Here is a 12,927-nt window from a genome sequence, read left to right as displayed (position 1 = left end):
ATACCTCTAACATGGTTCCCTCTATTCACATCTGCATAATGTCTGAATCATTCCTTGACTCAGTTTGTCGCCACCCCGTTTGTAACTAAAGCAGTAGAACCATTCGTGAAACCATTCGTCAAGCCGTTGCTTGAACCATTGGCTGTACCGTTGGCTTTTCCATTAATTGCGCCATTCGAAACCGCCTTGGCAATGGAGGCATTCAGAGCAGCCATTTCTGACCCTCTCTTGGAAGCAGCACCCAGCAGCAGGGGAGCATCAGTCGCTGCCATGACCCATCGAGCTCCCATCTTGCAGAACTTCTCGACAAGATCAAGACGAGCATGAAGACCACCAACTCCAACCCACTTGCCATGCTTGTTGCAGGCGGCAATGGTCCGCTCATAAGCCTCTGTGACACGGGGGTTCTCATAGTCCCCCGGGATGCCCATCTCAGCCGTCAGATCGTTGGTCCCGATCAGTAGAGAGTCCACGCCCTCGAGAGCGGCGATCTCGTCCACGAGCTCAAGTGCTTCCAGAGTCTCGATCATGGGAATTACAAGAGTCGCGGCGTTTGTGACGGGATTGGAGACTTTGGCGGGGATGGAACGGAACTGATGGTGAGGGAGCCCATTCGTCGAGGATCTGTGACCCAGAGGCTGGAACTTGGCAGCGTCAACCACGTCCTTGGCATCCTGCACGGAGCGGATATGTGGCACAATGACCCCCAGGGCGCCGCCGTCCAGGATCCTCGACACGAAGAAGGGATCCTTGCTCGGCGCTCGCACGATGGGGGAGATGCCGGTGTACAGCCCCGCAATGCAGAGTTGGCTGGTCGTCTCAAGGTCGAAGGAGGAATGTTCCATGTCAATCAGTATACCGTCGTATCCAGCCGTCTTAGCCATGCCTGCGATCTCAACAGACTTGACAAGCCTGACGCTCATGGTGTAGGCGACTTCATTGCGGAGAAGCTTCTCTCGCATTGAGTGGGGGATTGAAGTAGCCATGGTGCTTGGAATTTGAGTCAAGAAATAGGGACAAGAGGTAATTTTGCTGTAGAGATGCAAGCGGAAGAGTCTTCTTTTCTGTGATGATATCCGAGATGGCTTTGGAGTGGTTTCTTCCTCGCATTGATATAGTATCACAGAGGATTCAGAAGCTCTCCAACAACGGACAAGAGCCGGGAGTTCGAGTCACTACTTCAAAACTAGTGAGCCTCGGATATCCATTTCAGCAGTCCCTTCAGAGCTCGCTTAGCCAGACAACAAGCCGATCCTACAAGCCGAGGGGATTCGGTGCGGGGCCGCCGGTGATCATAGTGTCTCGTCGGACATGGCCCGTCCGATAATCGGAGATGCCCCGGAAGACCACTATCCGTCCCAGTTGAGAGTCAGGGAACCGTTTGGAGGCTTTAATGGCTGCATCGGTGCTCCGGGGCGTGGAAAAGCATGCTCACGGGACTGGATTCCCAATGCATAAAAATGCAACTCACCAAGTCTCCAGTCTCGCATACTATCCCCTTCATCCACTTAGACCTCTCCTCACCAAGCCTTATCCGTTATGTCACCCGGCCTTGTATCAGATTCCCGCCCCGACAGCCTCCCAGCTGGGAAGCCTACCCTTTACCTGCTGGACAACTTCCACCCTCAAGTCCTTGCCTACTGCCAGGAGAACTTCAACGCCATCACAGTCGACCATCCGCTACATAGCCAGTGGAGGGAGAATGCCCACTATCTTCTTGTCAGATCCTCCAGATTAACGGCCAAGGATATTGAGTCATGCCCAAACCTGGTCGCCATTGGCAAACAAGGTGTTGGCATCGACAAGATTGACGCCGAGGCCTGCGCAGCCCGCGGCATCAAGATCTTCAACACTCCTGGCGTCAACGCTCGAGCGGTGGCGGAGCTAGTCCTCACATTGGCGACCGCATCCGCACGCCAGGTCGGCTCCATAGTTGCCAAACAGTCTTTGGGCATTCTCGTACCCAAGGAGAAGTGCTCTGGTCTGATCCTCCACCGCAAGACCATCGGCATCCTAGGCATGGGCAACATTGGAAAGTGTGTCGCCAACATCTTCAGGGGCGCCTTTGAGGCCGATGTCATCGCCTATGACCCATTCCTCCCCGCCAATGCCTGGGTAGACATCACCCACAAGCGAGCGCAATCAGTCGAGGAAGTGTTGGAGGCGTCCGACGTTATCACAGTCCACATGCCTCTCACGTCGCAGACAAGAGATCTCATCAGCTACACCGAGATGCGAAAGATGAGGAGGACCGCCATAGTCATAAACACGGCGCGAGGAGGCATCGTCAACGAGGCCGACTTGAGACGGGCCTTGGCCGATGGCCTCATCTGGGGTGCCGGTCTGGACTGCCATGAGCAGGAACCTCCCAGTCACGAAAAGTATCACTCGCTGTGGGATCTGGGGGTTGTGAGCACCCCTCATATCGGAGCTGCCACTGCAGAGACTCAGATGCAGACAGGAATGGCGGCTGCTACCTACTTGTTGGAGTTTGCTTTGAGCAGGACAGCGTCATAAGTTGGCAATGGTAGAAAGATTGTTGTTATGTAGAGGGCACTGTACTAGGCAGTAGATCCAAGGAGTTCGAATCCAACATTCCGTAAATTTTGTGTGTCACAGTCACGTCTCGCTCGCTTGGCCATTTGCTCTGCACAACACCAGGTGTCTCGGCGTGACAAACATCCTCATAGAAGAAGCATCAAGTATCTGAGTACAAAAATTGTCCTTACGGTGTACCAAAGAGGTCAATGGCTGTATTGCGTCTGATATCATCTTTAAAAAGTGTATTGATTGTCGATAACAAACAAATACTTCTAAAACTCAAAACCCTCCCAAATCCCAGCGGTGGTAGGATCCCCGTACACGTATTCTCCCAGCGCAGACTCCATATTCCACAAAGAATCGTAATTGAGAAGGGCCCAGTTCATCAAGTCCACCGTGGAGGATCCGTCTTGGTAGCTGGTACCGTCAGGCTGTGTTCCACCTGTGACCTGACCCATTGCATCTGCGAGCTGTACCCTGCCATTTGACGCTTGGTTGAAACCCTGGGACTGAGATGGCCAGAATGCCACACTGCCTAGATTCGCTGACATTGATCCTGGTTCTACTGCCGTGCCAGCCCGGGCAAGACTTGGTAGAGGGTTCGTGAGGTCCCCGATCGTGAGTGACCCGTCAGCCGCGCTACCAACAGTAGTCATGTCCATGTTGGGTCGAAGCTTTCTCGAGATATCACACCGAAGGGCCTCGAAAACGGCGACATAATTATGTGCATCTGGCAGCTGCCTCGCCATGCTGACCAAGGTTTCCTCGCACCTGGTCAAGCCCTCATAGGACGCTCGCAGATCCTCCCGGTCGATGCTTTTCGGCACAGAGATGCAATACATGACCGACAGCCCTGCCGTGAAGAGCATGTGAAAGTAGCTGCGGGTGTGCGTCATGAGGTCTCTCATCTGGCAGAGGATGAAGTATCGCTCTATCGTCTGGAGTGCAGATTTCAGGAACAAGGCCAGGATCTGCTTCGACGGCGAGCCGTTCACCTTTGGTACGAGATCAATCGCTCGTCGTACAACCGAAAGCCGCTCTCTGGCGTGCAGCAGGTCATACCACTCTTGAGTCTCATAGAGACAAGATGGATCTTGGATCATCGGTGTATTTTTCCGCCAGTTCTCGAGCTCTTGAAGCAGCTTGTTCAGAACCACATGGACGTGTCCTGCCATCAAGTGCCGGGGAGAAGACTCTCCATGCTCCCGCTTGAGTCGCGAGAACTCTGTCTGGATGTGCGAAGATATCTGCCTCAGTCGAACCGAGACAAAGAAGACAGTCATCTCGCTTGGCGCCGCAGGGTTCTGGGTGCGGCAGAACGAATCCAAGTCTCGCAAGCCTGGGCTTGCAGCCTCAATCTCTTCGTCCGTAGCTTCGATGGGGAATTTGGTCTCTATATCGCGGTCATCGATCAAGAATGGCCTGTCCAGCGTTGTCGAGCTGTATCTGTCAATCAAGTAGAACTGCCAGAAAACCCGTCGCCTTCGTTGCTGTTCCAAGAGATCAATGTGGTCTCCCGCGTCGGTATGGAGCCCAAGCTCAATGCAAAGACGTCCGCAAAGCCGAACAACGTCCCAGATGGAGGTTCCTAGGCAAATATCAGAATTTCCAAAGCCTGTAGTCTATAATATGGTGTCATGACTTGCCTATCGGATGGTAAATGCCAAACCTGCACACGAGCAGCAAATCCTGCACAGAGTCAACGCCTCTTGTCAAGAGCTCTGGTCCCAGATGCTGCAACGCTGCATGATAGTATCCTTCGGGGTGCTGGTGATGAAGGCCGTTTCTATATGGTAGTACCGATGCAATAGCACAAATCATGAATGCCCGAAACAGGTCCGAGTCAAGGGCATCCCGTGTTCCGGTGGTGATGGTGAATAGACGATGATACAGTGCCCAGACCTCGCGACGAAGCAGGAACGGGTTCTGAATATGTGACCAGCTCAAGCTATTTCAAAGTCGTAAGTTAGTAAACTTTGTCTCTTCCGTCTCGCGTGCCGGGTTTACTTACTACTTGTCAAAGAGCTGCCGTGCTTCCACAGCAGAGGGCAAAGAACACGGAACAATCGAGGCTTCTGCAGCCCCCGGAACGTCTGCCAATGTTCGAAGCAGATTGGCGTGAGATTTCCTCCAGTTTGCATCTGCAAAGAGGTGTGCGACGAAGCTGCAAAGGCATGTCAGGAATTATAAGAAGAGGGCGATGGCTTCAGTGTCACTAACCCAAGACCTGCTCCCCCTCGTGCAACTGGCGAAGAACCAGCCATCGACCTTACAGTCTGTGTTTCTTCGGGGCTCAGCATTTGCACAGTATCAACAGGATCTGATTCCAAGTCACGCAACTTGAGAACAAGAGATTTCTCCCTCTGCTCTAACTCATCAATGAGCCTATAATACCGACGATTAGTCGCATCTCTTTGCAAGAGAACCAGTCAAGCGTCTTACGCCCTTGAGACCTTTGCATCGCCCGAGCTGATTACACACTCGGTACCATTTCGAGCGCACAAAGAACATTTGGGTCTAGAATTATCACACTACATATTATTAGCATCGAAAAAGTGTGGCCAGGGCACCAACGCGCCTTTGTCTTTTTCTGGGCGCAGCTTTGACAAGCCGGAAGTCTTGGCGGTCGAGGCAAAGCCGCCTGGCTCAAAGCTTGTTGCATGTGATTCAGCACGGATATTGGCATGTGTCACGTTGATGGTTGAGGCTGTCGTGGATGGGTTGAGAATAAGCCACGCCGTCTACGGAGGCGGGGAACCTGGATGAAGCTTTGCCGCCAGTGGGGGTCACGTGTACAATTGTGTCTCAAAGACAGGCAGGAATGATTCAAGTCTTTGTGTGCATAGATTTTATAATAAACCTAATAATGGGTGCATCAAATGTATGGCATGGCGCCCTTTTCTGCACATGGGGGGAAACGACTCGAGGGGCTGTTCTTGCTTCGCTTCAGCTGCCTCCCTTTGTGCGGCACCGAGGCTCTTTGGAACCCAACATGGCACCCGTTCCTTTTTCTTAGGGGATCTTATGTTGGCTGTTCATAGTTTACTTGGCAGGCTTCCCTTTTCCCGAAGGTTGCCGTCTTCACCAAGGTGTGGCACCAAGTACCAAGCCCCTTTGCATCCATCTGTCCTGTTCCTCACGCCGACTGCCCATCAAAGACAGATGTCAAAGGAAACAGATGCCCAAGAAAGAGTCCGTCACCGAAGTTCCAGGTTGCCAAAGCGAAGCGGCAGCGAAAGATGTTCATGTATATATATTCTGCCCTACGAGGGCAGTCTGCAACACTCAAAATCCCACATTCTCGACAACACCGCAACTAACCTACCTATTCGAACAATCATCGTCCATCTAACAGCTAAAAACCTAGCGATTCTTTGATTGGCAGCAATGTCGTCCTTTCGTTCCATCTTTCATATCGAGATGCGATACGACAAGGTTGGATCCTGGCTCGAAAGAGAGAACAGTGCTGGAGGCTCTGGCATGTGAGTATCCTCCAGAGATGAAATTCTTGTCTGATAGTCTACCCTTTCAAAAGTTCGACTCGGCCGAGCTGGCTTCCGGATTACCCAAGATAGAAGCTTTGTTCAATAGCCAATCTTTCCGGTCACGCGTCACAGCCACAAGCAAGGATAGATTATTACTCCATGTCCACCTTGAACCTGGCATGCGTCCTTTTTACGCCAAGAAGAATCATCAGCCTGGCGCTGGTTCTAGAAGACGCTCTCCTCACGCCACTAGTGCTCCCAATCCCATTGCAAACCCGGGACACTGGCTTGGTACCTCTCCGAGAGACCTTCTCTCAAACCCCGATTGATGCACAGGAATTTTATCTCCCACACCCGGCCACGGATTCGTACATTCCCTCGATTGAGGCTATAAAGCCTTCGCGCTGGAATTGTCAAGATCCAGAACTTGGGAGGCGCTGGATACAGACGATTTGGTCAGGGCGGTCCCCGAATGGTGTGTGTGATCTGCCTAAGTACTCGAATAGACCGTATGGGGTGTCCTTCTGGATCCAACCGAGCCAGTACGAGACCACTCACGTGGGCAGTGGCAGATCGATTCTCTTTCCGCACCTTCATCCAACCTTTGACCATTCCCTTTTCCGCAACTGGACTGAGGTTATTGCCCGTATCGCCGAGCTAGCCCAGGCCGGCCCTGAAGAGTATAAAAAGTGCCTCTAAACTATCTTTGGAATCCTAGGCGAGCCGAACCAAGTCGAGCCGCCTTGGGAGTGGCTAATGGGATATCTCGGACTAGGACACCGTATCCCTTATTGGCAGAACCAACTTGCCAGGTATGAGCGACGAGAAGTCTCAGCGAGTCTATTCCACAATGGATCTCCGCCGTAGCGGAAGCGTCCTCGCCGCGCCCTTTGAGTTGCCAGCCATCTGAACCTTTTAAATTTTAGTTGTCCTTCAAGTACACCTAGCTAGTTAGCATTTCTCTGAATCTGCACACACGTTCCTTTGCCCTTGGCATCGCGGTCTTTGTCAATCATGATGTTTCCACCCGAGATTTGAATATGTAAATCGTGTTCTTATCTCAGGCCATAAATAAGATCATTACTCCCTAATTTTTGTACCTAGGGCGCGAGCCAATTGCTGTCGTCATGTTGCTAGTATTAATGGCATCTCCGTTGGGCACGATAGCAAAGAACACAATGATAAACATATGGCAGCATTAAAACCCAATACTGTAAAACATCGTAATTACTGCCATCATCTCACCCGTGGAAGCGCCAGCCTGGCCCCTCAGGTCTCTCAGCTTTGGTCCGATCCATCTCAACTTCAACCTTCTCATTCATGTGCAAGTAGCGCTGTCTCACCTCATGATTCTAGCAACGAGCCCGCCCTTTGTCATTCCGCCGAGATTACAACCCTTCGCGAATTGGGACTTGAGGCTCATACTGCCTCCGAGACTTCCACCGCTGATCCCATGGTGGCAAGAACCATCAGTGAGTATCCCCCTTCGATTCTTTGTGAGCTTAGCGCCAGCCCCCTTTACAAGGAGGTTGGCACACCACCTACATTAATAGTATCAAGCCAGGTGCCTTTCTTTATGCAGCGCCAGGCCCTTTGAAGCTTAAAATGGCTTGAAACGATGTCTATTCTGTGTCCTGGATGTGCTATTTTTAATTTCTCTTGGTCTACCTACTCCAGTTTGTGCAAGACTTGTCGTGTTCCTCCTCGAACCCCCGAGTCTCCTTGCATCAACCTTGTTCCTCACACCCTCTGCTGATCAAAATCAAGCGATGAAAGGAACCCGATGGATGAGTAGTTAGACCGACTTTTGATGAGCTCGATAACTTGATGAGCTTGATGTTGGCACCTTGACTAGGTGTGGTAGGTGCTTGGAACATGTATATATATGGGTTCAGCGATCTGCACCCTCACAACACTCAAACACTTTCATCTGAATATTACCAAACGCACCTCGAATATTCCAACAATCGAACACCTATCCAACACTCATCAGCTCGCCTTTCTCTGAACCAACCGCCATGTCATCGTCCCGTCCCCTCTTCAAACCCTGCTTCAATGCTGCCATCGAACTCATACAGGGGTGGGACGCACCATTCGAGTTCTGCCATCACATAAGCAATGACCAGGACAAGACTTGCAGCTTCTTGAAAACCGACTCCAGCAAGTATACAACGTCGGGTACCGTCTCGCTCATTGGTCCGAACTTTGACTTGGCCGATGTTGCGGCTGGGTTGCCCGAGCTTGAGGCTATGCTTGATGCGCTTCCTTACAAGGGAGGTGATGTCATTGCCGAAGACTTTCACCACGTGGAACTCGAAGTCGGCATCCAAGGCGGTATTAGAAACGGTGCGGCGAATATACTAGCCAAGAAGATGGCCACCCTGGTCATGGTTCTCGAGGAGTCTTTGCTCCTCAAGCTGGTAGCTCCAAGTCGCGGGCGGCGGATTATGCATTCCGTGAGCAAGGAGTCGAACGTGGTCAAGGGTCCGTGGCCCCAAGGCGGCGCCGTGAACTCCGACTACGACTCGCATGTGCCTCCGATAGCAGCCATGAAGCCAGCAGCCTGGAACAACAGAGACCCAGAGCACATATGCCGTATCTTGAGTAAGGTTTGGTCGGCCTCCCAGCAGGAGCTTGAGTCCATTCTCAAAATGCGTGTTTTCGACTGTGACTTCTACATGGTGGTCAAGACGCCAGAGCTACCTCGGAATTGGGCGCAACTCCCAACCAGCGACCCGGTCTTTGCACGCCCAGTCGATCGCGAACAAGGTCGCACCTGGTTTTGCTTCAGGCATTTACAAACAACATTTGAATACACGTTGCTCCGCAATTGGGTCGAGGTCATTGCCCGCATCGTCGAGCTGGCCCTGGCTGGCCCTGACGAATACAAGAGATGCCTGGAAGCCATCTTCAGGATCCAGCATGATGCCGATCAAGGCGGCGTGACCTGGGAGCAGCTAATGACGCACGTCCTTAAGCTAGAGCACCGCATCCAGGACTGGCGTGACCAGCTTGCTAGGTACGAGCGAGGAGAGATCATCGCGGGTCTGTCCGAAGATGGGCTGCTGCCGAAGCGGATGGGTCCTTATTACAGTCAAAAGGAAGATAACACCGCCTTACTGGCGCGACTCCGCGCCAAATATCCGGTATAGGGTTTTACGGATAAATAAAGGACATACCGCCTGGAAATGACTTTTAGTACTAGAATATTAGTTGATCTGTGCAGGGGCTTGTCGGAAAGTAGGGTCAAGCCAAAAGATCTTGCTGATCATCACCCACTCTCATGCGGCCTCTAATTGCCCGGGTCCTTTGAGGGGCTCAATCTGGCCGGGGCTTTGCTGATTACATGACCTTGTCCAACATATTGCGTTTCTGTATGCACGCCTGCTTACTTTCACTAGTTTCTAATTGAGCCCAAGTTCCTCTATTACTGAATTCCTGGCAGCATTTTTATACCTAAAGATGCGTAGCCTCACAGTCCATTCCGCCGCCGGTACACTACATACACAATCAATGCCTAAGACCCGACCCAGGAGGAATAAGATGGCATCCTCCTTGTATCCACGGCGCGGGTCAAACATGTTTTCGGTTCTCATGTGCCAATAAGCCATACTTGGCTAGTATTAGTAGGAAAACTGATATATGATTCATAAAGGAACAACAGAAAGGATTACGCTGTTCAAATTCTGTTCCACAGTTCCTCCTGAGCCCAGGGGTCCGTACAGAATCAGGTAAGCAATGAGAGAGACTGAATCGCTTGTCTATCAAATCGGTGGCGCTTGTCAAGAAGGCTTCTCCCATAATAGCCAAGAATGTATTTCTTGATACATGCCGGCACCAAAAACCAATGCCGAAAAACACCAAACTCTAGAAAGAGACTGCATCAAAAAGTAAGCATGGCTCCAAGGGATTATTGAACAGGTAGTCTGGCAGCTTCCCGTATTCTGTAATATCAGCACGGGGCGAAGTTCAATAATCTCAACCCAGACAGGGATGTGAAGCATCAGTGGCAGCAAACAGTCGGCCAAGCATGACATGCCCTCCACCTCTACTCAGCCCTGTCCCCCTGACACATGGCCAGGATGCCCCGGAACATGCTACCACACCGACCCCACGTGTCTGTGCCCTGCATTCATCGCAGCCAGCCTGCTTCTGCCTGTTCTTCACCTGAAGCGGGCTTGGGACAGGTGGCTAATGGAACCTTCGACATGACTTCTACGCTCAGTTTGATTGCTTCTCTCTCCTCCTTTTCGTTCTAGTCCCAGCCTCCATCCCACATGACCCCTTCTTTCTTCAGGAACCCATCCTGTGGCGACCAGGCTGAACCAGGCTGCCTTGCAGTCACCGTATTCTTTGTGTAGGTGGCGGGCTGCCAGGTCCAAAATTGGTTCCAGATTCTTTCGACAAGCATGGAACCAAGCTTGTCAGTTCTCAACAAAATTCATGAGCGGTGAGCCCGCCCCGTACTCTCTTCTCTTAGTAGTGTCCCGGCGTTTGCGCAGCTGTAGGGGCGACGTGAACCACAGACCACCCCAAAAGCCGTTTCTGAGCTCGTCCAGAGGCCTCAAGCCACGCAAAAGAAACAGGGAATTCTCGGCCCTGATTTTCCAAGGTGGCCTGGCGACCCATGGGCAATGACGAGCATCCGAAAGCAATTCCGGCAGTGTTGCATCACGCACATTCAACTGTCTGCAACGTGCTTGGCATGATGCAGGCCATCTACCAGGCTCTTGGGTTCACTGGACCTGCAACGCGGGACGGAGCCCTGGGCCAATCCCATTCATAATCGGAGGTTGGTGGCTTGACTGATGGTCTTGGGTGCCGTAACAGGGGCCAATGGGCTTCACATCGCCAGGGAAATCAAAGGGCAAACTACCAACGTTCCGGGGTCCCAGCACTCAGTTCCAATGTCTGGTACGGTGCCCCGGGTACTCTCAGTGGGCCAGCTGGCGATCTACGGAACGGATGGCCGGTTGCTCTGAAGGGGTCTCTGGGCCATCCATCAGCGCCAGTGCCATTCTCAAAGACTAATCTTAGAAACAACGATGGGACTTCTATTGATGCCTTCCGCCGGGCTTGGCAGGCAAGCTTATGGTGTGGACCGCCTGGTTGCTTTCTCTACCGCCTGCAGAGTCCGTACGTTGGCGGAGAGTCTATGCCAACCACCTCTGCGTAATTCCATCAGAGATACTTCTATCAACACCAAGCCTTGCCCAGGCAGAAGGCACTCAAAGCACTGTGTTTCAAAGATGTGGTTATATCGGCAGCGTCATTAATTTGAACGGCGGAATCTGTTTGCCCACCCAACAGCTGAGGGGCCTCCTGTGTAACACCAAGGTGAGCTGTCAAACACACATTCTTCTTGCCGCCCCATCAGTGCACAAAGACCTCGTGCACCAAGGGCCCATAAACCAATCAAAGCTCTCTATCGGCAATACATCACCCTCACCCACGTACGCCTCAGGAGTAAGTAGCCCGATCATAATGTCTAAACAACAAGACCTCTCACCCCACACACTAACAGTTAAAAAAGTAACAGGGGCGAGGTACAGCCTGGAGATCCTTGTACGCTGACGGGATAGCAATCATCCCCTAAGGTGGCAAGGAGCTCCGACCTGGTCACTACAGGGGACAGGGGGGTCAAGTCAATCGTATCCATTGATCAGAGGGACACTTGCATTATTACCAAGTCTTGCTTAGGAAGCAAGTACTCATAGCATAGCATATGAACAAATGAGACCATCCTAACCATATGATTCAGTTATCCCAATAACACTGGGTGAGGGACGGCCTGGGGGTCCTTGCGTACTGATGGGATAGCAATTATCCCATGTGACTGACTTGTGCCCCCTGTCGTGACCGCTCCGGACGTTTCTGACAGCTCATGGGATAGTGGAGCGAGGTCTGGAGCGCGCGGCTGTCTGCCAACTTGCAGTGTTGGGCTGCCGTTCATGGTGGTGTATGGCTCACGCCCATCACTGGTCCAGCCCGCCGGAGATAACGGAATACCCTTTAGGGTCTAGAGGTGTGGTCTTCTCTGTGAATTCGCTGGCCAAGGGTGAAGGGGATGCAGGAGATGGTCTTGACAACCTTGTCACCAGAATCCTTCTCCTGTCTTTTCCCACTGCTGGTCTACGTATGAAACAGCGTCAATATCGAGCAAACGTCAATTTATGCAATGCGACTACAGTAATGATGACACGGGAGTTGGCTTGACGCCTGTCCAATAAGATCCCTGTCGATGCCGTCCACCACAAGCCTCAATCGTGTCCCGCTTACTAGTGTTGTTGCCAGAAAGGGTAAGAGAAGATTACGTGAGTGTGATTAGCCTCTGTGTTCACGTTCACGACGTGGGATGAAGCTCCAAGACTGCATGTTCCATGGATCCCATCAATGCTCCAAGCTGGTCCGCCAGAGGGGATAGGCCAATCAAAGTCTGTACAAGGCAATCATAGGACCCTACCATAGAACCACCTACAGTTGGCAGCAGAAGCATTAGAGGTCTAACACTGGGGCGGGGTACAGTTTCCAAGGTTCCTGAGCAGTGAGTACCTACCTAATGCTGAGACACTGCCACTCCATCAACCACCAGCAACGCACTCAGATCCTCCAACCCAGCAACGCATCATCCATCTCGAGATCCGATCCTTCATCGGCCAATCATTTCCGTCGTAATGGTCATGAATATCCACGACACCCAACGGCTTGGCCTCATCCGGAAGACTCTCTCGCCTTGTTTGCCGATGCTTCACCTCGTCATAGATCGACGATGACCAATGAGACGCGGCTTCCCCGAACCGGGATGGCATCGCCCATCGCGATGTCCATGACAGGATGAAGGCCACCTCGATCCATTAAAAAAGGCCAATGTCTTTTCAAAAGGAAGCACAGGATGACTCGA

The 12,927-nt window shown here is 52.0% G+C and overlaps 5 protein-coding genes across 5 annotated transcripts; 2 read left to right on the top strand and 3 right to left on the bottom strand.

Moving 5' to 3' along the window:
* Positions 1 to 59: 59 nt before the first annotated feature.
* Positions 60 to 986, bottom strand: MRS44_006900 (uncharacterized protein; the record flags this gene model as incomplete). Its single annotated transcript, XM_046274485.2, has 1 exon — positions 60 to 986. One exon carries the CDS (start codon positions 984 to 986, stop codon positions 60 to 62), a length of 927 nt encoding a protein of 308 aa, XP_046139472.2.
* Positions 987 to 1,539: 553 nt separating this feature from the next.
* MRS44_006899 (uncharacterized protein) lies at positions 1,540 to 2,517 on the top strand (the record flags this gene model as incomplete). Its single annotated transcript, XM_046281842.2, has 1 exon — positions 1,540 to 2,517. The coding sequence occupies one exon, from the start codon at positions 1,540 to 1,542 to the stop codon at positions 2,515 to 2,517; it is 978 nt and encodes a 325-aa protein (XP_046139473.2).
* Positions 2,518 to 2,813: 296 nt separating this feature from the next.
* Positions 2,814 to 4,841, bottom strand: MRS44_006898 (uncharacterized protein; the record flags this gene model as incomplete). The annotated part of the gene is made up of 4 exons (XM_065621917.1): positions 2,814 to 4,163; positions 4,219 to 4,489; positions 4,553 to 4,705; positions 4,762 to 4,841. The coding sequence occupies 4 exons, from the start codon at positions 4,839 to 4,841 to the stop codon at positions 2,814 to 2,816; spliced, it is 1,854 nt and encodes a 617-aa protein (XP_065477989.1).
* A 1,885-nt stretch (positions 4,842 to 6,726) lies between these two features.
* MRS44_006897 (uncharacterized protein) lies at positions 6,727 to 7,042 on the bottom strand (the record flags this gene model as incomplete). Its single annotated transcript, XM_065621916.1, has 2 exons — positions 6,727 to 6,938; positions 7,003 to 7,042. 2 exons carry the CDS (start codon positions 7,040 to 7,042, stop codon positions 6,727 to 6,729), a joined length of 252 nt encoding a protein of 83 aa, XP_065477988.1.
* Positions 7,043 to 8,044: 1,002 nt separating this feature from the next.
* Positions 8,045 to 9,178, top strand: MRS44_006896 (uncharacterized protein; the record flags this gene model as incomplete). Its single annotated transcript, XM_065621915.1, has 1 exon — positions 8,045 to 9,178. One exon carries the CDS (start codon positions 8,045 to 8,047, stop codon positions 9,176 to 9,178), a length of 1,134 nt encoding a protein of 377 aa, XP_065477987.1.
* Positions 9,179 to 12,927: the final 3,749 nt, after the last annotated feature.

This window comes from Fusarium solani, assembly GCF_023522795.1.
Source record: "Fusarium solani strain SB1 chromosome Unknown bctg00000003_1, whole genome shotgun sequence".
Taxonomy (NCBI): Eukaryota; Fungi; Ascomycota; class Sordariomycetes; order Hypocreales; family Nectriaceae; genus Fusarium; species Fusarium solani.
The sequence above is the reverse complement of the archived record's forward strand: the minus strand, read 5'-3'. Positions and strand labels throughout refer to the sequence as shown.